Source organism: Chiroxiphia lanceolata, chromosome 21, assembly GCF_009829145.1.
Source record: "Chiroxiphia lanceolata isolate bChiLan1 chromosome 21, bChiLan1.pri, whole genome shotgun sequence".
Taxonomy (NCBI): Eukaryota; Metazoa; Chordata; class Aves; order Passeriformes; family Pipridae; genus Chiroxiphia; species Chiroxiphia lanceolata.
The window spans coordinates 8,219,408-8,246,745 of record NC_045657.1 but is presented as its reverse complement, the minus strand read 5'-3'; the positions used below and the strand labels follow the sequence as shown (position 1 = coordinate 8,246,745).

At 43.5% G+C, this 27,338-nt stretch overlaps 1 protein-coding gene across 2 annotated transcripts in view; it reads left to right on the top strand.

Moving 5' to 3' along the window:
* Positions 1-27,338, top strand: part of PAPPA (pappalysin 1) — a 181,723-nt gene that overhangs the window by 37,576 nt on the left and 116,809 nt on the right. For both annotated transcript variants that reach the window (XM_032708046.1, XM_032708045.1), the window contains exons 3-5: positions 14,902-15,047; positions 19,502-19,795; positions 23,873-24,065. In XM_032708046.1, the coding sequence (XP_032563937.1) occupies positions 14,902-15,047; positions 19,502-19,795; positions 23,873-24,065 (633 nt within the window). The remainder of the gene's footprint in view (positions 1-14,901; positions 15,048-19,501; positions 19,796-23,872; positions 24,066-27,338) is intronic.

Here is a 27,338-nt window from a genome sequence, read left to right as displayed (position 1 = left end):
GCTGGCTTTTGACTACTGAGGTATTTTTTTAATAGCCACAGAGGGCAACTATTAATAGATGAGATTTACCAAAACACAGAGCTACGCAGCATGGTGTGGAGGGGAACAGGGGAAAGACACAGCAACCTGTGTGATTTATGTCAGGAAAATTCCATGTTGAAATTATACTGGAAGAAGGGGATTTAATCTGTTACTTGGGCCATGCCAGCATTTCTCCTCCTTTAAGGACCTGCCTCATCACATGAAACATGTTGCTGAATTATTTCTTCGGCATTAAACGGCACAAATTGTACAAAGGATGAAGATAAGACACATAGACACAAAATGCCAGCTTTTTCCAAAAGGAATCGGAGACATTCCTGACCCTGAAGACATTTCAGTTTGATCAGATGTGGGAACAGGGGTAAAATATGAAGAATTCCACATTGTGTGGAAGGAAGAAGCTGATCAGGAGTTTGCCTCTCTGTTTATTGATTCATTTCTAATTTCCATGATATGATGTAATGAGACTGGTGGCCTTGTCAGACTTGCAAATTATATTCATGCATCAAAGAAGACAGGCTAGTGAGCAATGAGCAGAGTGGAGTGAGGATGTCAATTTAAGCTTCCTTTGCAGTCAGAACTCAGACATTGATTAAATATCATAAAATCCAGATGATATCAATTAAAAGACCCATCACTGTAATCACCTACACATTTTTGTTCACCTTCCAAAGGCATAAAAGGGAATTAAATTCCCAAGCCAAGACCCACTGACTGGCTGTAGAGCGTGGGTATCAAAATCCCCCTTACACTTTGAAAAGCTTTGCCTTAAGTTGTTTTGTGTTTCCTTAATTAATTAATTTGTTTTGTTTATTTAAAACTGAGTCAGAGAGAGATTAACTGGTGAAAAATTGTAAGTAAATAAGGAAATATGCTACACTCGTTTAGAGAATGTGGGTAGACATTGAAAAGGGCAGAGCTTGATTTGCTTCACGTGAGCGTCAGAGAGAATGGAAATATTTCCAAATATCTGAATTGCTGAGGTTTGCACAACGGGTTGAGAACAGTTACAAAACTGCATTTTTCTGTGATCTCCTGATTTCCACAAGCTTGGTGATGCTCTATTCCTGTCTTCAATCCCAGGAAACACAACGGGAGGCAAACATAGGCACGCCCGAGAAATACTGAGAGTTAATTACTTCTGTTATTCAAAACACCTGAATATGTTTGGGCTTGGCATTTCTGGTTAAGGGGGTTTATTTTGCCTTTGTGCTGATCCCTCCTGAAATGTGTAGTGTCACTGTTATTGCCCTGAGAGCTGAGGATAAGCACTGGCTATTTGCAGTTGTTGCTCAGTTAGTTCCTTAGGGAACGAGTTGTGCCATCTGCTCACCGCAGGTATAGACACACAGCATAGGCTTGAGTGAGAGAATTACATCTTAAAGTTTTTATAATTGCAGGAGAAAAGGTCAGATCTTCCACTAGGATTCAGGGCACCAAGTTTAGACCCTGAAAATAGGTATTTGAATGTCCTTCACAATTCATATCAGGCTTGCCCATCTCCCTGTGTTCCTTCACAGTCATTCAGTCTTTCCTATTTTTGTGTACATAGTTTTGTTCCAAATGTATGTTATGCTTTCTGTCTGGACTGAGTTACACATCCCAAGCTCTTTGAAGTCCATAGAAAGATTGAACTCCCAAAGATTTTGGTCCTTGCCTTGAATCTCCACAACCAGAGCACGAGTGAGGTCGAGAGCTTTCCTGAGACAAAGGGCAGAAGGTGAGGGGAAAACTCCTACAGAACAGCACTGCACTAGAGTGAGTAGAAGAAATGTTTTGGGTAAGGATTGATGGCAACAGTTCACAGCATTATGAAAATCACTTCCCTTTTGCCTCCAGCATTTTTACCACGACTGTGTCCGTGCCAAAACCCAGAACGCGCTCACTAATTCTTCCAGAATTGATCGGTCATGATAAACTTCCAAACACAGAGTAAAATGCCTCTGTCAGACACATCAGAGTGTGTTTCTCCCAGTTTGCCTGAAGAAATCTGTGCTGTTTGATTCAGAAAAAAAAGGGCTGGAAGTTCCTGGCTCCCTCTTCATACGCTCAGAATTCTTCTAATAGATTTACTGCTGGGGATAGATTTATTCATGTGTTTTTGCTACAGAGTGTCTTATTTGTGGAGGGTGATTAAACATTGGAATGGACTGCCCGGGGAGGTGGTGGAGTCACCATCCCTGGAGGTGTTCAAGGAAAGGCTGGATGTGTCACTCAGTGCCATGGTCTGGTTGACAAGGTGGTGTTTGGTCATAGGTTGGACTCGATGATCTCAGAGGTGTTTCCCAACTTTATTGATTCTGTGATTTTTGTCTTAAAAATTCAGACTAAAATCTTTAGCTCTTCTCATCTTGATCAGACACAAAGTTCTCTTTTCATCCATCTGGGAACAATACCTGAAGCATTTCCAGTGTTTTGATCTAGAAATCCATCATGAGGAGATGATACAAAAGGTGCTTCCAGGATGCCTTCTCTTCCCCCACAACTGAGTAAGGCAGCATGTCAAGTTTTACAAAGTTCTTGGCATGTGCTTGAGCTGGCATGTGAGTTGTGGAAGTGAGGGAATTCATAACAGTCCCCCTCTGCCTTTGACAGGGAGCTGCAAGACATTTCATGCTAACACAGGCTTTATAAATGTGGTTTATAATTTGAGGTCTATGTGTGTGGAAATGGGCAAAAATGACAACCTGCAGGTTTTGCTGGATCCTTTGCAGAGTTGGGTTTTTAGCCATCAAGACTTTAAGTCCTGTAGTAGTTGATAGTGACACATTACCAATAAATTACAGCAGCAGACCAGGGCAAAAGCTGATGTGTGGTTGAGATAAGCAGAGTGACAGAGGTTGCAAATGTTATTTATGGGGAAATTAAACTGTGTGGCCTGTCCACAGTGGTTGTACTCAGGGCGAAAGTCTGTCAAGAAATCTGCCATAAAGGAAAATTAGAGTTTTGCCCTTCTTGTGTTATCATTTGACAATGGAGAACAGATCTTTGCATTCTCACAGCCCTTTGCTAGAGGTCTGGGTTTGATTCAAGTGGATCCACAGGCTCGTGATGCCAAAACAGGCAATTTCTGCGCTCATGTCTGAAGGCCAAATATATGGGTATGATTTCCTATAGTTTACAGTTACATGCTGGATCAGTGCTGCACGTTTCATGAGCTGCCAGTCCAATTTAGCAGGGTCTTGGGAAGTGTGTCCTCCAGGGAGCGCTTACAATCAGCCTTATGTTTTGCACTGATAGTGCCTGTTTTCTGGTGCACGTGTTAGCAGATCCATATGTGAGGAAATCCAAACGTCCTTCCACCCAGCTAATAACCTGGGCATTAGCTGTGGCTGCTGCCCACTGCTCATTTAAGGAGCTTTCTGCTTGATGCATCCCCCAGCTCAAGAACCATCCTCACATGTACAATGAGGTCTGTGGGATCTGTGTGGAAGTTGCAGGTCCTGCAACTTTAAAACCCAGGTTTTAAAGGTTTAAAACCCAGAGAGTCTGAAAGTTCCTGAGTGTTTGGAAAAGGCACATTTACATCTTTCCTCCTGCTTTTCTCTGGCTCAACAGAGGGAAATGAGGGGCAGGATTTTGATGTCAAGGAGTTCATTATGTTAGTGGTGCCTGTTACAGCCATTGCTGCCATGTTTTGCTGGATTTAGATAACACTCTGTCCACAGTATTTTCTTTCTGCAACTCTGAACTATTTTCATTGCAGGTGTGTTGTTGTTTCTGCCAGGTCACCTGGCAATTTTACTGTGGATTCTGGGAACTTCAAAGCTGAATGTTCTTATGTAAAACTTCTGTTTCAGTGACTGACATTTTCAGTTTCCTTGTAATCTCTTCATGGCTGGGAAAGAACAGCTTTTGTAGATCTCATAATATTTAGTAGCAGACTATTCAGTTGTTTGGGTTTTTTCCCTTAAAAAAGTGTGTTCAAGAGTTTGCCGTTGAAGATAAAGACTTATAGGTATGAATCATCAATATCCCTGAAAAAAAAAACCAAACAAACCAGAGACCAAACAGAGCTAAATATTAGGGAGAAAAAATATCTCATGAACTTTGAAAATGTGAGGCTTTTAGTGCCAGGGCACAAGTTTTTCTTGGTTTCCTTGAATTGAAGTCTCCATGACCAGACTATGTTCTTTGTGATCTCACTTGGGTGTCTCCTACCCTTTCCTGCATAAGATGAAATAAGAGGAAATTTCAACCAGTCTCATTTGAATCAGGTTTTAATTTCTTTCTCAGAAAAGAGGAAGATTGGGATTATCCTAACCATAAGCCACTGATGATCTGCCCACAGCAGCAGGACCAGCTTCATGCACAGCCCTGCCAGGAGGTTAAGAAATGAGATTTGGAAGTCCATGAGTTATAAAAATAAAACCAGAAAAGAAGCGGCATCTCCAAAGCAAAAGTGATGTTTTGCAAGCTGCATATTTGGACTGGTTATTTTGGCCCATCAACTCCAGAAGGGCCTGTGCAATAAACATGCTTGGTCCTTCGTGGTTATATATGATTTTGTTTTATTTTTTTGTTGATGTCGGCTGGATTCCAAGTCTCTCTTCATTCCGATCGCAATGTATATCTCGCTTTGTGGCACGGGGTTTATGTGCAGGGAGGATTAGTGTCAAAAAGTGAGATGAAAGGAGCAAAGAATTTGATCTTGTTCTTTTTCCATCCTGCATTTTTTGCTGTGTGTTAATTGGGAAAGATGCTAAAGGACCAGCCCCTTAAAGTCCCAGCTGCACACCCGGCAGAGACAGTGCCACGTGAGCACCCCGTGGCCACAGTGCTCCCCACCCTGACCTTCCTAAAAATCCCAAATATTCCCACGATAGGTGACCCATCAGAGCCCACCCAGGCAGGGTCCTGACCCATCCCATCTCCCTGAGGTTGCTCCTGCAAGGGCAGATGGCACAGGGAACTGGAGCCCAGGGCAGAGCAGTGTCCACTCCATAGGGTAACCCCATACTTTCCATGGACTCTAAAGAGGGGACACAAAGTGCTCCAGAAGTGCCAAAACAAACCAAGGTTACTCCAACCATGACTCCCACAGGTCTCACCAGCAGGGCACGTGTTTGGGCAGGCTGCAAATGTGACCTCCAGCCTGACCCAGGATAGAGATGAGAAAGACAGGCTGGAGTTGAGTATTGGTGGTGGAAATTTTCAGATATCTTTAATGTAGAGAGATGCCCTGAGTTAGCCCATAAATAAAGAAAATTAAAGAAAAAGTCACAAGTTGCCTCTTGATCTCTAACTTCCAGTCTGACTAGTCTGACTCCTAGCCCTGCACAGGACCAGTCACACCAGTGACTCTTGGGAATATTCCTGTGCAGGGCCAGGAGTTGGACTCAGTGATCCTTGTGGGTCCCTTCCAACTCAGCATATTCTGTGATTCTGTGGCTAACAGAGGCTCTTCTTAACTCTTGCCCTGATTCAAGGCAGTGATGACAAGCTGAATTCCTGGTCTCTGGTGCTTGACTTGAAAAAAAAAATCAGGTTTGTTCTGGTGACTGTAACCAAACTGTCCTTTACTTGACCTGTTGTGCAGTGTTGCTGTGCCTGTATCTGTTGGTTGTTCTTGGAAGCTTTGTGGTGAGAGGTGGTGTGTAAATACCAAATCTTATTAGGACTGTGGGTGCTCCCTCCTTGAAAGCAGAGTCCTGTTTCCACAACACAGTCTATTTATGAAGTTAATGTGCTACATTGTCATCAGAAAAGGTGAAGTTGAGGGATTCAGGAACGACCAGTTCATAACAGGGAGCTCTGATGTTCCATCTGTGGAGCAACCGGCCTTCAGGACTTCTTTGGAGATTGTAAAATACAAGTCAAAGACTATAAAAGATCAGAGAAGGCTTGTAAAATACAATTAGTGGCCACCAGCAGAAAACTTCAAGGATCAGCAACACAAGACACCACTTATTTAATGGAAGGATGGTCCATATTATCAGAAAATGCAGGCTCAAGAGGGCGAGTGGCTGATCCTCACTGTCACTCTGATGACTGTGTTACTGTGAACAAATTATTATCTTGATCTCAGTTTTCCCCTTCAGAAGACAAGGAAGAATATTCTGTTGGCCTATTCCATGACTTCTTCAGTCATGGTAAAATTTCTAGAGGGGAGGCCCAGCACAAGGGGTATTGTCCTGATTCAGTCTCACTTCAGTGGGTGGATGGGGTTTGGAGCAGTGCAGGGGCTGGTGTCAGGGCTTTGACCAGAGTGGAATGTCTCTCTTCATGTTTAGGAAGCATTTTGAGGCCCAGAGGGGAAGCACTCTGCAAGTGCCAAGCAGTATAACCGATGGTTAAAATAGCCTAAAATGTATATATATATATATATATATATATATATATACACACCTTCCTATATGGGTTTAAACTCTCCCATTTACATGAATGAGGTTTGCTGCAGCCAAAAAAGGTTTTCATAAAGTGGCAAAGGAAATCTCTTTTAACAGAACGGGCTCCTGCAAATATCCTTACACCACTTCTTTCTTTATCATTTGACTTTTCTCCTTGTTACAATGCTTCAGCCTGAAAGAGTCTGGAAAAACATCAGGGTAACCAGGGCGGAGGGAATATCAGATGGAGATGAGGGATAGATAAGAGGCAAATTACAGTACATTTCTCATGGGTCATTTGGCTCTAGTCTTGAAAAGGAGAGGGAAAAAATCCCGAAGTAGTAAAAGAAGGAAAAAGAGACAATCAAAACAAATAAACCTGCCAGTGTTGCTGATTTCAAAGGTCTGTGAACTGTGCATGTACACTTCATAGTGCTTTGCTGTTTTAAAGAGATGCATCTTGAAATGTTCCGTCCTTTAATCCTACTCACTGTCTCAGAAGTTAATTGTACAGTAAGATCACAATTCTCTTTGCCAAGGCTTTCCCTTTGTTTTCTTTTTAATTCCAGAGAGCTGGCCAGCCAGCATATCTTTGCCTAGTTCTGTGCAGTTGGTTATTTTCTGTAGTATATTATGTAGTTCTGTGTAGCTTAATAATTTTTTATGGTCATGCAAAGAAATGGGACTTTTCAGTTCTTGCTGCACGAGTGAACTCAAATGTTGCTTCACTCTTGGACATGGACCCTGCAAAGGCAGAAGGTTCAGGGATCAGATATTTATGGTCTGTAGCACTGCAACTGTCTCTAAACCTACAAAAAGGTTTTATAAAGTGGGGTATGAGAAGTGAGCAGTAAAGGCTGGATGGATAAAGAGAGGAAACAAATAATGTTGTGTACGTGAACAGCCACCTCAGCTTTTTGCCCAGAGCTCAGACAGAACATGTTTGACATTTGAAAATTTTTGCATCATCTTTTTTTTTTTTTCCCCGAGCCTCTGCTCTTTTTTATCCTGGCCAGAACCAGCAGCAAAAGTGCCGGGGGGAGGAAAAAAAAAAAAAGAAAAAAAAAAAAAAATCTGTTTTCACTGTATTTCTGAATCTGAGCCCAGGTTTGTGAAGGATTTGGCAAGGATTTCCAAACCTTTGAGAGAATCCGTGTGGAGATCTGAGGAAACCCGCCTCCCTCCTTAGAAAAGCAAGTTGGCCAGAAATTGGGCAAAAATTGGTCGTTTCAACTTGAGGTTTCCTTTGAGATTTTGGATTTGAACCTGAAACTGCACTTTGAGAATCAAATTTTGCTCTGACTGACTCTAGATTTACACTGGAGCAAATACATCACAGGCAGTGCTGATGCTTGTGTGCAGCCCAGTGAGAGCAGAGGTTGGCTCAGAGTTCAGGCTCACAGGAACCAAACCAGGAGAGGACCCAGCACTAAGTTTGGAGCAGTCCAGGCATCAAATGTATCCCAACCTGTTGCTGTGGTTCAGCCTGTTGAGTAGATTTTGCATCCACAACATCCATAAGTTAAGTGATTGCATGGAATAAAACTGTGTCATTTATTGGAAGTCTTTTACGTCAAGGTCAGATAGGGCTGAGTAGGGTTGTGCCATTAGGGTTCTGTAGATGATAATACTGAATTTTAGAACTTAGTAGCAAATAATTTCCTTTGTGTATGGGGTGGTTTATTTTTTTTTTCCTTTCAGGTCTAGAGATTTATAGAGCAAAATGTTACAGTAGAAGTGTATTTAATCCAGTGTTTCAAAACAAATGGAATGAAATTGATAACTGAATAGCTGTAAAATTTCCCTGCTTTTGAGCAAGGAGGTGCTCTCAGTTTCTGTTGCAGGATAAAGAAAGCCCAAACCCAAAGGTTTCCCATATTTTGCACAGTAAAACTCTTAATTTCTTTCTATATTTTTAAAAAATATTATTTAATAGGGTGAGTAAAGCCTGAGTCACTGTCCTAATGGTAGAATTAATTCAGTTTGGAAAAGGGCAGCCTGGGATCAATGAACACTATTTTGTAGCCAAGTAGCCTTTTATTTTGTTGGATGTGTTGCTTAGGGTCAGTCTTGACTGTAGATTCTGTCACTGTTGGAAAAACCCCCTTGTTCATCTTTAAGCAGCTCACCTGGTGCATTAGCAGTGTCACAGAGTTCAGCACAGGCTACCAAACCTACCCAAGGAGCTGGATTTATATTTGAACAATTATCTTAAGTGGCTTTTCTTGGATCCTTATAGTTATTATTTTTTTTTCTTTTGGCCAAAACCTTTCTCCTTTCTTGTAACGGGAGATCAGGTTTGGGGGCTGGAGAGGACATTTTGCTACAGTGGATAAACCAAAACTCTTTCAAAGCTGCCAAGCCTGCATGTGCTGACAGTGCCTGCAATTTATGCTTGTGGACATGACCCAGTGACTGCCTGGTTTGGATGCAGTTGGAATTACAGTTCCACTCTTGGATTTCAGTGTGAACACAGGCAGGATCTGGATCTAAACTGGGACCTGAAGCCTTGTAATGTTCTGGCTCCATTTCATTTCAGGCTCTGTCCCAATCACTGAAAGATTTATACCTTTATCAATAAATTAGCATGACTTTTACTACACTTACAGCAGTGTCTTAAATTAACACTAAACTAAATGTAGATGAGGCACACTTCCTGCTGCACATAATTTATGGTAATCTGTCTGAAATGAGAAGCAAAATTGAATTTGCCTGCAAAAACAGATCTTTAACATCAGGTCAGACAAAAATTTTATCGCAGGTCCTCTGCTAAAGAGGGCTCGTAGGTTGTCTCTTTTTTTTTCCCATTTTGTACAGGTTTTTAATAGACCTGTAACACTTTAGGATTAAAAAAAAACATAAGTGTTTGAAATGTTTGGAGGTCTGAAATCTCTTCTGTGTCTTTATGTGAGGTTGGAGGTGACAGACAGGACAAACGTGGCAGTTACATGGCACTGATAAGCTCTCAGCTTGAGGGCTGTGGCCCTTTTTGAGGTCTTAAAAAATAAAATAAAAAAGAATTAAAAAAAATAAAAGCAGTGGGAGAGGCTGGGGAAATAAGGTGGGCTTAGCCTAAAAATTAGATGTTTTACAGGAGATATAATAAGCTTTTAAATAAGCAACAGGTTTGGTAGAGCAGAAGGGAATCTAATCTCCCTGTCTGTGGGGAATGGCACAGTCACACACATCTGTATGTATGTACACCTTGAGAAAAAAGCTTCCTGACCATAAAGGAATTGAAACATGGGCTGCAGGTTGGTGGGGCAGTGGCAGAGTCCTTGTCATGTGTGGTCTTAAGGGTGAGCTACATAAAAATTGGCTTGGTGTGACACAGAGAGATGCCTCAGCCCTGGGGTGCAGGGCTGGCAGGGGTGGTCTCTGCACATCCTTTCCAGACTTGTTTTTCTGTGACTCTCTGACAGAAGGCAAAAGGCAGATTATACACTGGCACCAACACTGCATCTCCAAAAGGAGAGTTCCATGTCTAACCACCCAAGACTGAGAAGTCACAGGGGGAAAAGCTAAATTACACTTGTGCACATCTGCCAAATGGCCCCATTTCAAGGTCAGCTTTCAGTGCTGCTGCAGTCGTGGCTCTTGCCATTATCTTCAGGAAAAACATAATTTATCTCAGAGCCATTCTTGCTATTCACTGCAGACACTGAAAATCTCTGTGTGGACACTGCACCCTAAAATTTTGGACCCTCTGTGTTGCTGGGACAACCAGGACAGACACTTGGTGGGTGCCTGTCCGCACACTGACTGCTGTGCTCTTTGCTCCTCTAAGGAATTAGTGTCAATCCTGGGGTCCAGGATGAGAGCTGGAGGGGCAAAGGGAACATCCAAACCTGCACCATGTTGGGAATCACACCTGGATTTGTCACAGGTTGCTGGCAAAGTGTTTCAAGGCTGTCCCAAAAAGCTTTCTGCTTGTCTGCTAGATTGCCCCATGGTTTAGGCTGGTCTGACAGCTCTTGGGAGAGCAGAAACAAGGAGTCTTGGGAAGAAGAATCCCTATGATTCCAGCAGATTTACCCTGTCCTGCCATATGCTTAACACAGTAGGTAAAGGGTAGGACACTGTGTGTCAGCATTGAAAATGGAGACATTTGGGGGCTGACTTCCCAATTCAGGAGATGCTCTTGGGTTTGGTTGTTGTTGTTTGGGTTTTTTTAAGGATGAAATGTAGTGCCTTCTATTCCTAACAGACTCATCAGGCAGTTGGAGACCATACAGCATAATGAGCAGATAGCAAATTTCCTATTCTGTATTTAGGTGGGGTCTTGCAAATAATCCCTTAAGCACCCTGTTTGTTTTCTTGCTGTAAAGGGATACTTGTCTTTGAAAGAAAAAAAACGAAACAAAGTCAAATAGAGAATAACTCAGAGCAAACAGTAGAAAACTGTTTCCTAACAATAAGGGCTGGAAGGCTCTGTGTTCCTTGCAAAAACAACCACTAGTGCTGCACCCCAGTCACACCAGGGAAAGATGGGAAGCCACTTTCTGACCTCAAAGAAAAGAAGGAGGAAGAGTTTTCAACTCAGTAACCAAACTGCTCAGCTCTATTCACCAAGGCCAGATTTATTATGACTAGAATTGAGTTTAAAAGCCATTGCCAAATGTGTTTGTAGCTCAGAGCAGAGGTTGGTGGCTGGGTTTGGCTTTGGAGCTGAGGTGCAGCAAAGGGAGCTCCTTACAGTGGCCCCCAGGGGCAGGTGGGGCTGGTGGCCACGGGCTTCACCTCGTTGCCTGGGGACCAGTCACATCCCAAATGGACAGGAAATGGGTTTGACAGATGAGCCAGGCACAAGGATAATGGCTGGTGTGACTGATGGGGTGGGTAGGGCCACGGAGAGATGCTGCTGGATGAGCTAAGGACTCCATTAGACTGAAACTGGAGCACTGTGTGGGACACAATCACTGATTGAGGGCTGGGGTTTGCTGGATAAGAGTGAGCTGCTGCACAGAACAGTTTCAGAGGGCTATTTACACTGCAGTGGATGAAAAAAAAGCAAACCAAAGCTACAAATAAGTCGATGAAAAGATCTGTGTGGGAATGTGCACATTCCCTGATATGATTTGGTGTCCCAAATGGCCTTAAACAGCCCATAGAATTTCTATGTCTAAAACAGATTCCAGCAAAGGAGACCTTTTATGATGCACTAATAGGCTCATTAGGCTTTCTGGAGCAAGGCACGCTCACAGCATCGTATGTTTTTTCCATTACAGGAATTACACGTGTTTTGTTGTGCTTTGGGTTTTGTTTTGTTTTCCACATAGACTTGCCCTGACAGTTCCCCCATTCAGGTTTATATTGGAGGTACCATCTCGAGCCAATGAATTTTATGAAATATGTTGCTGGCACTCACGGGGAGATGCATAAAGGAAATATTCTAATGACAGTTGGAAGGGCTTTGATCCCTTTCCAAGACTGCACTCATGTCTTTGAAATGCGAGTTTGGCAGCGCTGGAAAGGCTGGGCTCCTTGGCTCCCTTTGGCACGAGCCCATGTGACAGACATTATGTCCTCTATCAGGGGACCCACATAACCTTGAGAAGTGTAAGCAGCGCTCACAGATTGCGTTGGGTCAGATAGTCTGGGCTGATAACAAAGCAGCCGAGGCAGCAGGGGGGAGTCAGCCCAGTCCAAAGCAATAACTGAAAACTATTTTGACCTGGTAACTGTTGGGTCTGCTGCCTGCGGCTACAGAGTTGGACATGAACTGCAAAAGTAGTTAATTTATACCTCCTTGAGTGTAGGAATGTGGCGATGATGGATAGGGATGGGAGGTTATTAGAAACATGGGGAGGAAGGAGAGGATGGAATTCCAGCTCGTGTTTTTATCTTACACACACGCACGCTGGTTCCTTGCATGCTCTTGGCTGCCTCGTGTGTGTGCACAATCCAAGCCCTCACTTACACACTCACACCTCAGTTCCTGTACATGCAGGCACATGTTCACACACTTACAAGGGATTTGCCTGAGCTAAGGGCTTGAGCATGTTTACATGTTAGGGGTTGCTGACTGGTTTCACAAAGGGGTTTGCATTTGCTTCCTTCCAAACATGATCTATTTACACCTGCACATCCCGTGCAGATCCTTTGCTAAAAATCCTCTTAGCATTCTGTTCTTCCACCCCTTGAATATATTCTGTTCACTCACAGCCTTCCCCTGACTGGCAGAGAAGTAGTGGTCAGAGAAATGCTATAAACCCAAGTCCAGGACTTAGTACGGTGGATTTACATAAGGCTTGAGTCCAGTCTCAGTGAAGCATTGACATCAGTGGCTAATGAGTTAAATGCTGTCTGCTCTGGATGTTTTCTGCTGCAATAATCCATGTACAAAACGGCCCTAGTTGTTGAAGCACAGGGGCTGTATGCAAGAGGGAGAGTCATTGTGACTGTGCACTGAGATAAATGGGGATAGGATTGTGTAAACGATAAGCAAAGAGACAGCTGAGAATAAAGAAATATTAGTTTAGATTATTTGAATGAGTGAGGATAAAAATGGTAATCTCAGGAGGGGAGTTGGGTTATAGTTACTCCTACAGGGATTTGTGCATACACATAAAGCATCTGCATCCAGAGTCAACAGCCGCCGTCTCAGCACGGGCAGCAGGACTTTCCTTCCCACTGAGATACAAACACACAAACCTTGTTCTACTCAGACACTCTCAGTGCTTCTGTTTCTGCACTTCTCTCTCTTCCCACATCACTCCCACATCCTCTCTTACGCTTTTGCTCCCTGTCTTTCACCGATGCTGCCATGGGTGCAGGTGTACACACTGTCACCTTCCCGTGCATGCACCCCCTGCCATGGATTCCCCCAGTGCCCTTGCTTTGACATCTGGAGATGCTCTCCCACATAATTTCAAACTATTGCTCGTGGATTTGTCTAAGCCCATGTTTGGTGAAGATGTTTTCAAAGGCACCAAGAAGATCCTGGAAGTAGATGGCGCAGAGTTTCAGGGCATTGTGCAGATCCATGCGGGACACGCTTGAGGAGCTGAGGGGAAGGTCTGTGTGTTTTCCATAGATGTGTTGGGAACACTGAAGAGATGAGAAATGTGTAAAGGGTCACAGTGCTGACCTGTCCTTCAGGATGTCACCCGCATCGGATTGTAAGATAAACATTGTATGGAATGGAAACATCCCCTTCCACTGGTGTCCCCAAAGAGCACATCTTCCTCCATGAGTCAGCGAGGGCCTGGGGACACCCAGCCATGATCTATTTTGGAGGCAATGACTTCAGCAAGTGGCAAGGGAAGCTATTGTGGAAATATGAATGTGTTTTCCATTGGGGAGTCCTCCAGGGAAGGACAGAAAGATCTTGGTGCTGAGCCAACTCCCCTATTTTTTTCTTCACCCTTCTGGGAACAAAAGCCTTGCAAAGTATGCAGGGAACCCTACTTGGTGCTTGTGAGTGTGTGTGGCTTGTGAGAGCTGCGTGAGCCCTACACACACCACACACAAACAGAAAGGGGGACTTGGGGAAGCAGGAACCAACCTGCTCAATGCCATCGTGGTGTCCTTTCCTTATGAGCTAGTCATCTGTGCTTGACTCAGCGTGATCTCTTTCTGTTGTTTCCACCTGAACACAGAACAAGGTAACCCTCTTTTAGTTTTTCTGTTATCACAGCACTTCATATCAAAAGGCAGTGTGAGCTAGAAACACAGAACCATTGGGTTTACTATTATGTTTTGCTTTCTCCAGCTTTGCTGTGAGTTGGGTCATAGTGGTGCCCCTGAAAGCAGTGTGACACTATGACCTGTGCATCAGCAAGTAGCTCTTGTATTCCAGTATTGACAAAGTCTACTCCTTTAAAGGAGTGAAAAAAGTGCTTCCAACAGGCGTCAAGATTAAGGGATTTGCTTTGTTTGCCTGCAAGCAGATTGCTCTGTAACCTCCAGGCATCCCAAAAGCAAAGAAGAAATGCTACTCACCTTGGGGGGACCTTTATGTCATGGTACAGTACCATTCCTCCTGCCAGGAAACCTCTTGGCACAACTGTGCTGGCTGGAAATAGCAATTCCCAGCCATCCATGGGATGTCAGGGTTAGACCATGTCCATCTCAGCACAAGTGACTGCCACTGGTGCTAAAGGAGGTAGTTTTTGTGTCAGCCTGAGGATTGGAAACTTGTTATTGTGAAGGAAAATTAGAGGTAACAATACCAAACAGCTTAGAGGAAATGTGCAAGGTAACTGCTGGTGTAAAAAGATTTAGTGACCATAATACTTGGTTAATTACATTCATAATAAATAGATTCCTAGACTTATCTTGAGAATGTGGACAGCTTTATGTATTTACCTTGGATTTTGTGGCCTTAGTTAATCAATGGCCTGAAGTGTTAGATGAGATTCACTATATGAATGCTAAGTAATCGAAGTTTGGGAGGGGGTTATTAAAACATTTCAGGTGATTGATACCCAGGATATTATAAGATCTTTGCCTGGATTGCAGCACTTCTTCAATATTTTGTTGCTTTTGTGTCACCTTTAGGAAAAAAAGTGCTTTTCTTTTTCTACAGGGCATACTTAGATGTCAATGAACTAAAGAACATACTCAAACTGGATGGATCCACACACCTCAACATCTTCTTTGCCAATTCCTCTGAGGAGGAGCTGGCTGGAGTGGCAACTTGGCCCTGGGACAAAGAAGCCTTGATGCATCTAGGTGAGTGATAAAGATGTTTCTTCTTCATAAAGCATTCTTTTGAGGCACTAAGAAGGAAAGACAAATATGTGTTAAGCTCTGTTCTGATTTCTTATCATTCCTCTAATATATAGTCAGGGGAAAAAAAGTATTTCACGATTCCCAGATACTGGCTCACAACCAGGAAAATATTAGGTTATAAACCCAAAGCATATTATGGTATTTGTAGATGATGTCAAGCTGAAAGTATTTCACCTTTTAAGTGAAGCTACTTTACAGGGCATTCACTCCATGGGAGCAGTTTGCAAAGAGGATTGGGGGATAGGTGTGGGGATGCCAGACAGAGGTGAATCTTTAACCTCAGCCTGTCACGTTCTGATCCTTAGCTCATTACTAAGTATTCAATTAACTTTCCTCACAAACTGTCGTTAAAATCTGCTGCTATTTTTCCTCCACCAATGTGCAAAAGAACAAACTGCTGAGGAGACTGTATTTCTAATGTTCATTTGAGTGGAACTGGAAGGAGTTCACTACCCTGCAGACTGAGTGTTTCATAACCAGGTTGCTGAGTGTGGCTGCTGGAACCCAGGGATCCAGACAAAGCTCCTCAGCCTCCCCAATGACTCACTGCCACCTGCAGTGCCACTGGACCCGTGTTCCTTGCAAAATGTCAGATGAGCCTCAAAAGGTTCACAAGGCACTGACTGAGTCTGTGTGTGCTTCTCTTAACTGCACAAACCCCCCTGGGGCTGCAAACCTGATCTGGTTGCCTCCCGTGAGCAGGGATTCTCAGGGGTTTTCTAGATATTTCTCCAGCTTTTCCAAACCTTCCTAGACTGGAAGAGAAGTCCAGTTTCAGCCAATTTAATTCTTTGTGAAAGGCTGTTTCAGCCAGTTTTTATACTACCTAACCCCATGTTGAGCTAAGTGAAAGAAGATATGATGAATATACACCTAAATGAGGAGAGCAAAATACAGTGTTTATTATCCTAAAACATACAACGAGAGTTGAGCTGTAGCCATCAGTCAGGGAGGCTCTTCATGCTCAGAAATACCCCAAAACCTGGATGCTAACATGTCTTTATAGTCTTTATAGCAGAGAGAGGCTCCATGGTCAGACCAAGCAGTTGGAACTGGCTGCCTTCCTTCAGTTAGTCAATGTTTTATTACAACATCCAGCTCTGCAGCTGCTCTGGAAGAAGTGTGAGCAAACTTCCCTTCCCAAGGCCTGGCAAGGACACACATCCAGTCTCCTGCTGAGCTCAGCTGGAAGTGAAGCCACTTCCACTCTGCCTTGCCTACAGCCCCATCTCCATGGGCTCCTGCTGCCAGCACCCAAACCAGAAGGTTCTGTAAATGCCCACCAGTGATGACTCCCCAGGGCAACATCTGGCAAAACCAAAGATAGATCTTAACCCCAGCCTTGCCCAGCACCCACAGTGATGTGATTTCTGCCACTTGGGAGCACCACAACCCCCTGCTCCAGCACTAAGCCCCACAGTAACTCTGCTTCTGGTTGTGCAACAGTGTGGGTTGCTGGTGGGAAACATTAGCCCAAAGTGGAATATGGCTGCAATAGAGCTGATCCTTCCCTAAATGAGTATTTTCACAGCTTCCCTTGGTGTTGCCATGGGAGGGAGGAGAGGACACGGGAAGAGCTCCAGAGCGCCAAGAAGAACCTCCTGCAAGAGGGCTGGGGCTCTCCCAAAGCCCTGATGAGTTCTTCTGTCACTTCATTAAGCTAATTGTCAACATCATGCCCCAGCAAAACAATTTAAATTCAGCTCCTACAGTGTATTGACAGAGTTCATTGACCAAAAAAAAAAAAAAAAAAAATCTCACGAGAAAAAAAATTAGACAACCGATTAAAGTTGACTTGCTGTGGGGAAAAAAAAAAAAACCAACAACCAAAAACAAACAAACAAACAAAAAAAGTAAAAAAAAAAAATTCTCATAATTTCCTGTCATAATAGCCCTCCCAGACCTGTGCTTGGTTTGTAAGAATTCATCTTTAATCTTTTTTACTCTCTTCTATAAATCCAATATGTACTTAATAAAAAATATGAAATATGTCCTGTGGTGCAGATCTAAAGGCTGGGATAGAGATTGTCTGGGTGAGGGAGTTTATCTTTTCTGTAAAACTGCAATTGATTTAGATTCTTGACAGCTGTGAAAAATATAAATTTTCAACAAAGGCAAAAATAAAATCTCCCTCTCCAGCTGCCTCAGGGTTCTCCAATGCCAGAACAATTTCCCCAGCCTTTATTAAAGGCACATCCTGCTGGAATTTCACCAATACTCCTGCCACTGGGAAACTAACTCTGGAATTATCTTTGGGATAGAGACCGCCACAAAATATGCCAGGGTGCTCTCTGGGTGTAAATGGTTCCACCTGGGTAGAGAATTAGAACATGTGTTATATAAAGGGAGAGAGAGGGATGCAAGGAACATGGGAATATTGTGGGTAGGTTTAATTGGGAATATGGAGAACTAGTGGAAGGAGAAGTTCAGTGCTGTGAAAAGGATGTGCAGACACTACATGTGGCATAATAGACATGATGTTGCAGCATGATAGGTTTTATTCACTCTTTTTTTGTACATATTTAAATTTTCTTGTTTGTTTTTTTTTTTTTTAATACTATATATTGCTTATTTGTACATGCCCATGGGACTCACATCTGCCATGTGCCTGTGCTCAAAGGGGAAATATTTTCTCTCTTGCACATAAATACACATGTGTGTCCCTTCAGGACATCCAAATTGCTCCTTCCTCTCACTTCAGCACTGATAAAAATTTCATCTGGAGTAGTATTTGTGTTTGGACATTCTTCTTGGAGGAAAACATGAAACAACTGGGAAAATCAAAGGGGAACCAGTCAGGGAGGTCTGGGAAAAGGGCTGAGCTACAAGGGAAGGTTGAAGGGATTACAGTTATTCAGATTGAAGGAAAAGAGCCTAAAGTGGGGGCGATGACAATCTCATAAAAGCTGATGAAAGAGGAGGAGAATCTTCTGTTCTTCATATCCGTGCGAGGCAGGACTTGAAGTCATGAACTTAAACTGCCAAAAAATCAGTTCAGATTAGATGTGAGTTAAATCCTTGCAGCCATAAGGATACTGAGTGCTGACACTGATTGCTGGGGCAGTCAGGGGTTGTAAAGAGGCATTAGGCCAGTGTGTGTGAGGGATCCTATAGACCTAATTGGTCCTGTGTTGTTTGAGAGTGGAATTTAGATGACTTTTTAGGATCTCCATGGTCTTATTTTCCTCTAATTTCACGGTTATTACAACCAAGTCTCCAAGCAGATGAGAATGAAGAGTCTGTGGTGCATCAGAGCTGGGTGATCTCATCTCTCCTGCACTACAGTCACTGATAAAGTTCTTCCTGCAAAAACCTTTTCTCTCGTCATTGTCACTAAATTAGTAGTGTACCATGCCCAGGATTTATATCCCACTATAACTTCTACAAAGCAGTCTCCTCGTGGTAGGCAGTGTACACACCAACAGTTTTAAATAAAAGGCTTGAAAAAGTTGAGGTCTAAAAGCTAAATAAAGAAAAAATTAAATGTATCTTAAATCCGAAGGTAGAGCTAACTGAGGTAAAAGTATAATTCACGTGATTAATTCAGTATACTGTAGAGCCTCACTAATTTACCATTTGCTTAGTTACACATCCCATAATTCATACAACAAAACAACCACTGTTATTTTTCTTTGCAAACATTTAACAACCATGCAGTTCTTTCAGAATTATCACATTTCAGGATTTCATATTTTTTGACACATTAGACTTATGCATATTCATCAGGGGACTGTTCAGCTCAGATCAAACCAGGCTTTCCTGAGTATCTGAGCAGAGTGTGTTTCTGACAGTTAATTTAGAGCTGTCTACACAACACCCTGCAAAAACTGTCCCAGCCCTTGTTTCCCTCTGTTGTCTTTGTCCAGCTATTAGTTTGCAAATATTGGTGCAAGCTTCTGCGATTTCCAGGGTGTTTCAAACATTTAGAGGCTTCTCTTGTATCTTTACCCTGTGGAATAATATACAGAGTGGTCCAGGTATGTTTTGTTTGACTTCTGGCATCAAATACATTGCTTACACTTATCTGAGCAGAATCGCATTCTTTAAGCACATGAAATTATTTGAAATGGCACAGTAGGAAGTAATTTCATGCAGGATTTCCCTCGAAGTTAACAAAAACCCAAACTGAGAATATTCAGTTGAAAGGCCTGATTGTCACTGTGTTTTCGGTTTAGGACACTGGGCTTTGTCCCATGAATCCTCATCCTTAGAGCAGCAGCTTAAGGGTGAGATTAAACCTTTGTGTGCAGGCAACATGCAAAAGGTTGTCTGTGCTACAGAGGACCTGATGAACTGCCAGGGGATCTGCCCCTGGAATTGTTCCTTTCCCTTTCTCTTGCTGTTGCAAGGGAGACAAGGCAAAGCTAAGAAGCTGTTCTCTTTTCCCCTTGCAGGTGGCATTGTGCTGAATCCCTCCTTCTATGGAATCCCTGGCCACACTCACACGATGATCCACGAAATCGGGCACAGCCTGGGGCTCTATCACGTCTTCCGGGGAATCTCGGAGATCCTCTCCTGCAGCGACCCGTGCATGGAAACCGAGCCCTCCTTCGAGACTGGGGACCTCTGCAGTGACACCAACCCTGCTCCCAAGCACAAGCTGTGTGGGGATCCCGGGCCTGGCAATGACACCTGTGGCTTTCACAGTTTCCTAAACACGCCCTTCAGTAACTTCATGAGCTACGCAGGTACGGGGGGTTCCCTGGTTTTTTGGGAGGGGTCTGTGGTTGGGCAAGAACAAAGAGCTGCAGTATTTCCTCTGATTTCTGCAGTCATTTCAGGTGGGGCTTTATGCTCACATGTATGTCCATAGGTCTAGGACCAGGCTGGATGGCCTCAGGAATCCCTTCCAGTTCTCCTTTTCTTTTTTCCCAGTTTTCCCCGACTTCATGTCATTTCAGGTGAAGACCAGGCAGAAGGTTTGGGGGAGGGAAGAAAAGGAGATAAGCATTAAGAAAACAGCTTCTAAAGGCTCTACAGCAAATCTGACACTCTATTTCCCTGGGGTCTGGATGCCTGATCTATGAGGTCTTCCTTGAAAAATCCAACTTCAGAGATTGTTTATCCTCTCCCAAGGAGATATTGAGTGTCAGATGAATATTGATACCACCAAGGCTGTAGGATAAACCTGTGATAGATGGACAACTAATGTGACACTGCTCGTGTCTCCAGGTGCCTGTTGAAATGCCATGTTTAGGTTTGATTTGGAGTCATTGTTGTTCAATCAGAATCACTCACATCCGAGTTTCATCATTAGGGTGTGAAGAGTGGGATTCTGCCTGGTCAAGGTCTACCAGTGTGCTGTGGTGGTTTTTGCTGGGAATGCAACTACAAGGGCTCTGTTTAAATGTGGTAAAGCCACCCCTCCAACAAGAACAACCCCCTTAAGCTGATGTGGTTGTGCTGTGCAGGTGTCTGCAGGCACAGCAGTGTGCCAGCTCCTGACACACCTCACAACAGAGTGTAACACAAGGAGGGCGTGAGCTCCTGTGACCTTGACTCATCAGATGGGGCTGAGGTGGGGTCCTTGCTGCACCCCCGGAAGTTCAAGGGGAGTTCAGGAATCCTCTGTTATTTCCCAGAAAGAACAGGGGATACCTTGACTCGTATTTCCCTTTATTTTGAGTCACAGTCTCGCTGTGGTGAAGGTGTGTGACAGCGAGCTGACAGCATCAACAACATTTTAAGTGTTGTCTGTACTTACAGACACTGAAGGGCACCTTTGTACTCCAGGCAAAAACACAGATTGCCCACTCAAAAGGTCACTAGAGTGCTTATTCTGTAATAAAACTGTAGAGAAGCAAAGTGTTTAATGTCATCTGGGGCACGGATTGAAATGATTTATAACAGAAATGCTTTTATGCCCTTTGTGGCACCAGCTAAAAGTGATGCTTAGCTTTCTATTTATTTTTCTATTTGTTTAGAGGGTATTTTCAGGGACAAAACACACTGAGTCAGCTCCTTAGCTGCGGTGCCTGTGGTAGGGCAGGGAGCCTGACTGCCTGGTACAGCCTCCTGTAACATCACACAGATAAGTCAGGGCCTCTTCAGATGACAAAATCCACCCAACGTGCTGTGTGGATGTGACAAGGGGTGGGGTGTGCTGTTCTGAACACTGAGCTCTCTCCTTCCAAAGAGAACTTACCAATTGACTCAGAAGCTGAGCAGGAGGCAGACCACAGAGATACCTGTCTGCTCCTGGGAGCTCCATGTGTGCTGGTGTTCTGAGCTGAAACCTTTTTTTTTTTTCCCTTGAAAAATTAAGTGAAGCGACATGATAGATATCTCTAGAGCTCATGCATGAATCTGTTTGCTCTTCTGTTGTTGCCAGTGGAGTAAAATATATCAGGATATCAGATTGCTGTGGAAATACCTTTGAAACATGTAGGTTGAGGTCATGCAGCTCTAAGAACTGTCTCTTTCCTTTCTATTTTGCTGCTCATGTACAGTTTGATCATCTTGTGTTTATCTGTCTGTCCCTGTCTAACATCCATCTGTCCAGTTACCCCCAGCTCTGAGCAAAGCACTGACTTAATGGGTAACTTTTATTTCCCTGGAATAACAAGTTACGATGTCCAGAAGATTAAGTACTGTGAGAAACAGGACTTGTAAATTGTTTTTACAAGTCCAAATATCCGTGCTGTTCCCAAATAAAAGATAAGTTGGTCTTTTAAACAAGTTGTCATGAAATCATTAGGAATTCTGCCTCGGAATTCTGTTGGAATAATCACCCCAGCAAAGTACTGAATTTCTCTAATTATTACTTTATCTGAGGATCTGGAGCCTTTCTTGATACTGAGTGAAACACCTTTCTCCCTCTCCTCTCCTCCCTTCTCTGCCCTCAGGACACAGCCTGTGCTGGTGTTTAAACACATTGAGAATGCAGGTCATCTTTCTGCTGTGCCATTGTTTCACTGCTTTGTCCTATATATATTTTATTGTTCCTTTATGATGGCTATTAAGGGCCTTTGTCCCCTTCTGTGCTTCCGTGAAGAATATTTATGGCTTTTACAGCGCTCTCAGGGGCAGACCGTCGATAATTATTGAGGAAATCCAGAGGTGTCATATTAAAGCAGCTTTTTGCATACCCACAGGGATTTGGAGGTATTATCAAGCAGGTGGTGTCTGTGTGATCAGAGGAGGGTCCCTGCTCAGTGGAACTGGGAGAGATGCAGGAGAACATGTGAACTGGGGTGTCCTCACTGCGGGTGGGGGCTGTTCTTGGGGCAGGATCCCAGCCAGAGCTATCTCCTTTTCCTGGCATCTCTGGGAAGATGTGGTGAGATTTTAAATTACCCAGAAAACACACACTTCTCTTTAGAACAAATTCATGTTATTTTTGTTGCTCTGGAGTACCACACAAGACTTGAGAACATCAGAGCATCCAGTGATGGTGTTACAGTATTGAACCTCTGATGTCTCTGAGCAGCTTTTGGTGACCTGCATCTTCCCAGAGAAGTGCAGAGGTTGACCTGTGCAGAGCTGTCATTGTTTGTGTCACAGCAGCGTGCAGAGGTCCCAGCTGGGACTGGTGTGGGCTGGGCTGGGAACTCTCCTTGTGAAGAAACACTCTGTGTTTTCAAGAGCTTTGCATCTGATGGGAAGAGTACCAGAGAAATGGTTAAAGTGCTAACACCAAGTTCCTCAGTGTAGCTTTTCTGGGTGACTTTGCACAACGTATTTATTCCCTCTGTGATCTGCACAATAGAGAAACAACAATATTCTGCTTCTCCTGGGGCATTGTAGTTGTAAAGCTGTATGGTGTTCAGAGGGCACTCGATGTGTTCTTGTTGCCAAATCATGTTTGAGGAAAACAAGATGAAATGAGAAATGGGTATTTATGGGAAATCCTCCAGCGCAGTTATTTCTTCATTTTGAATGAAAAAGAAATGTGAAATATCAAAACACGTTAGTGAAAAGTTCTGAAAGGGGTTAGAATCATAGTGGTAAGTGGGGAGAGTCTTCATAGAACTAAAGTTCACAGAATTACAGAATATTCTGAGTTGGAAGGGACCCACAAGGATCTTCAAGTCCAACTCTTAAGTGAATGGCTCATACAGGAATTGAACCCACAACCTTGGCATTATTAGCAACAGTGTCTAAACAACTGAGCTAATCTCAGGTTCAGTTCTGTAACTGCACCAAACATTTACATTTTTAACAGTGTTTGTAATGATTGTTTGTAATTCCAAATTGATCTTTCGGAACATTTTTATTTGTTCATTAGAAAATTTAAGAACTTTCAAAATTATGTATTTTTAAAGTTCTGTGGTGTTTTAATCAAAGAAATCTGAAGAAGTCTGTCACCTACAGTCTGCATGACTCTCAGTCAATGCATTATCCTGACTCCAGCCATCCTTTGCCCTTTCATCCTTTCTCAGAGGTATTATCTAAAATGCTTTTAAACCCAGAGGTCCACTGGTAGCCTCAATTCTGGCCAGAAGGTGCTGCACTGAGGCTTTCTGTTCCTTCACCTCCACGTGTCTCTGTCTCATCTAGGGATGATCTCTGGGTGCTTCAGGTGTATCCCAGGTCAGAGGGATGGAACGTTTATCGGCTTATTTTTTTTTTTCCTTTTTAACCTTCCTTTCCTTTCCCTGGCTCCACAAGTGATGGCTGTGCTAATTTGTTCACAGGCCATTAACTTATGAGTGCTGTGAGAGCCCATCCCAGCCCTTGCAAGAAGCTGCTGTTCACCAGGTCGTAATTCTCTTGCTCCCACCTCCTCTCCCATGTGGTTGATGTGGCTTCTGTTTTAATTCCAGACGATGACTGCACCGACTCCTTCACTCCCAACCAAGTGGCCAGGATGCACTGCTACCTGGACCTCGTCTACCAGAGCTGGCAGCCCACCAAGAAACCGGCTCCTGTTGCCATTGCCCCCCAGATCGTGGCTCGGACCTCCACCTCTGTCACCCTGGAGTGGTTCCCACCCATCGACGGCCACTTCTTTGAAAGGTGATCACTCGCTGCTCTGTACTCTCGTGCTGAATTTGATGGGAAAGGGAGAAATAGGGACCCTGCTCCGGGATCACAGCTTGATCATGTGCTGTGCTCAGTCTTAAGGCTCTTTCCTAAATTGGTTCATACTGAGGAGGTTATTGATCTGTTGTCTGCTCTTCCTTTCTCAGCCTGTAGCTCTCAGCTGAAGGCCATTGATTTGCCATGTAAAGGGCATCTCTTTCTCCATATGTTACGGGAGGAATTTTCAATCAAAGATTCCAGCCCTGTGATTCCTGCTGTTATTGCTGCTCACGAATACCTGTGGGCTTCGGCTCTGCCTGCGTGTTCCCTCTCCTCCTCTTGCATGTTTCCTTGGCAAGGACAAAGTGGATCTTGTTTCTACTCCTGTGACAACACAGAGCTCGTGGGCTGTGGAGTCTCACAGGGCAAGGAGGTGGCTGGGCTGGGGACGGGGACAAATGCTCCCTCCTTCCCTGAGCTGTGGGTCTGAGGTGGGAATTGTGCAAGGCAGAATCAAAGTCCCAAACCCATGAATATCATGAGTGTCATCTTATAGGTCAGAGTAGGGGGGGTGTGCGTTTATGTTTGTGTCTTATAGACATGCAATATGTGATATCAGTAATGAAAAATTAGGTGAATGTAGGGCTCTGGGCAGGAGTCACAGCACATTGCAGCCCATAGCCAGAGCAGCTCTGCCCCAGGATGAGCTGAGCAACTGGGCAGTTCATTTAAATGCTCTTACACAGCTCTTGGATGAGCAGCAGGAGCTGTGGAGTCCTGGCAGAAAACTTCCTAAATGATTGACCTTCTCGCATTACCATTAGCTCACCTCCCCTGTTTGCATTTCTTCTCCACCTTCTGCTTTGTTGTTTTATAGAGAGCAAACTTGGAGTGTCCTTCAGGAGCACAGCAGTTCAGAGCACAGGAGACCGAATTTACAAGCGTATTAAGACCCAAAGAGCTGCCTCAGCACTGCTGCTTTGTGCTGGGAGAGCACCTTGAAAGCCTCCATCAGGGATGAAACTCCTTCCAGCACTGCCAGGACACCCTGGCCATTTCAGTGCCCAGCTCACACTTTATCCCACAGGGCAGAGAGCTGTTATTTCCTGCTCGGATGAGATTTTCCACCTTTATTGCAGATTGATATGGGGAGGGTAATCAAACCCTAATAGGAATCGATAAAGAGAGGTCTCGTGCTCTGAACAGCGTTTGCTTTAATTGCAGTTTTGTAACCGAATCCTTTTATTCCCGACCTGTGAAAAGGACTTTTGTGAAGTTCTGAAAATTAATTCAGAATTTTTCAGCCCGTAATCATTTTCAGGCAAATTAAATTTCTCCAATTTAATTTAGATTTCAGAAGATGCTTATTGTGTGTTAAATAAATGCCATCTGCCTCCTAAAAACACGTTGATGCAAAGTTAATTGTTATGTAACCAAATATGCCTTTATTACATATTTCTTATAACTCAATCAATATGTTCTTAATAACCTCTAGTTACTTGCTTCTTAAATAACACACAGTGGATAGCCTGCTAAATCTAAAATTTCATAACAGAGTTATCATATGTTAAATAAAGAGTGATTTTCCAGGAAAAAAAAAACTCCTTTGGGCTTTCAAATCTGTGTGCTCAGTATTACTGAAGAGATTTAAAGAGACAGCCTCAAATACTTTGAGTCCAATTCCTTGTTAAAATGAGATTCCCACTGCTGATGGAAACAGAAATGTTGCCGTGACCATTTAAAAATGTCACTGAAATATATAAATGATCCTGTCTCAAACATGCCCAGATTTTTGATCCGTTAATCAAAACAAGGATGACAGTATTATTGTAGTGACTAATCCTGGAAAGGCTCACGTGCTGAACTTCCAGTGCTGTTGTGTCCAGCTCTGCTCGGTTAGAGCCACATGCCTGTATCAATTTGTGAAATTGGGTCACTGTGCAAGACAAGTAGGAGGTAAAATTGGCCAAGTATAATCTTATCTGTGTGTGGGAATACTGTAAATCTTTGCAGATATTTTTACACAAAGTGCACACCATGGCCCAAATTTTACTTGCCTCACTTGAATGAATAAACTCATTCACTTCAATGGGACTATTCATGTAAAAAACAGAAGACTGATACTCAGCTGCTGAGTGCCTTGGGCCTGGTTTCTAATGCACAGAGGCCCCTTCCTTGCTGTTTTGACAGTGTAAAAGGGCCTTCAAAGCATGAATGGCTCTGGCTACATTAGCAAGTATTGTGGCCCAATATAAGTAGATCTCCAGTGCAAAACAGTGGTTAATGAAGACCTGACGTCAACACTGGAGGGGTTCTGGGGGGGTTCCTGGTGCCCCATGGTGCCAGTGGTGGGAGCACATCAGGTGTGGTCCTGGAGCACACCTCCACTCTGGTTTCTCCAAAACTCGTCCAGCTTCCATGCCCCAGGACTGACCCAAGTGCTCTAGGTGGGCAAGGGGAGGAGTCTCACTTCAGCAGCTTGCTCCTGATCCAGATTACAATGCTACTGGAGGCGTAACTCAAACTCTTTTTATGTCTCTTTTATTCTCCGGAGCTGTGCACAGGCAGTGACCTCTGCCTAATGAAAGTCAGGGAGAGAAAATTTAGCCTTCTGTTTAAAAATGCAGCACTGGGCTGGCTGTGTCTGTGTGTGAGGTCCTGACAGGTCTGTGGTTGAAGGGAGAGGAAGTGTGGAAGTAAAGACCATGTACTTAGATGCAGCTCTGCCACAGGTGCATTAGATGCTTTTCTCATAGGGTGTCCTGTTGATTAATTATGTGGATTTAGGGACAGAGAGCAATGTAAACTCATGATTTCTGTTAATTTGGAGTTGGCTATCCTGTGTTCTCATATTTTGGCAAGAATAGGTGCATGAGCTGTGCACAGCAGTAAAATCTTCTTCCTGACAAACCCTCCTTACCTCTTTAGAGTGTTCAACTGATGTTTGCTCTTTCACTCAAGAGAGTCATTTACCTGCACATAAATTTTCCAACATGCTTTGACCCTAAACTCCAGTAGCTGGTTGAGCTTCCAAGCATCTCTAGTAATCAAATATAACAAGAACCAGCATTTCTTCTTGTAGCTATTGCACGTGGGATTGGAATACTTACCATTCTCCATCCTCCCTTTCAAACAAGCATGAAAAAATGTTGCATACACATATAATAATATGTAATAATAAAATAATAACAGAGCCAACGAAACAAGTGAAAACAAGTGAGAAAAGGAGAAGCCTCTTCATTTCCTGGCTGCATCCATTAGATGTGT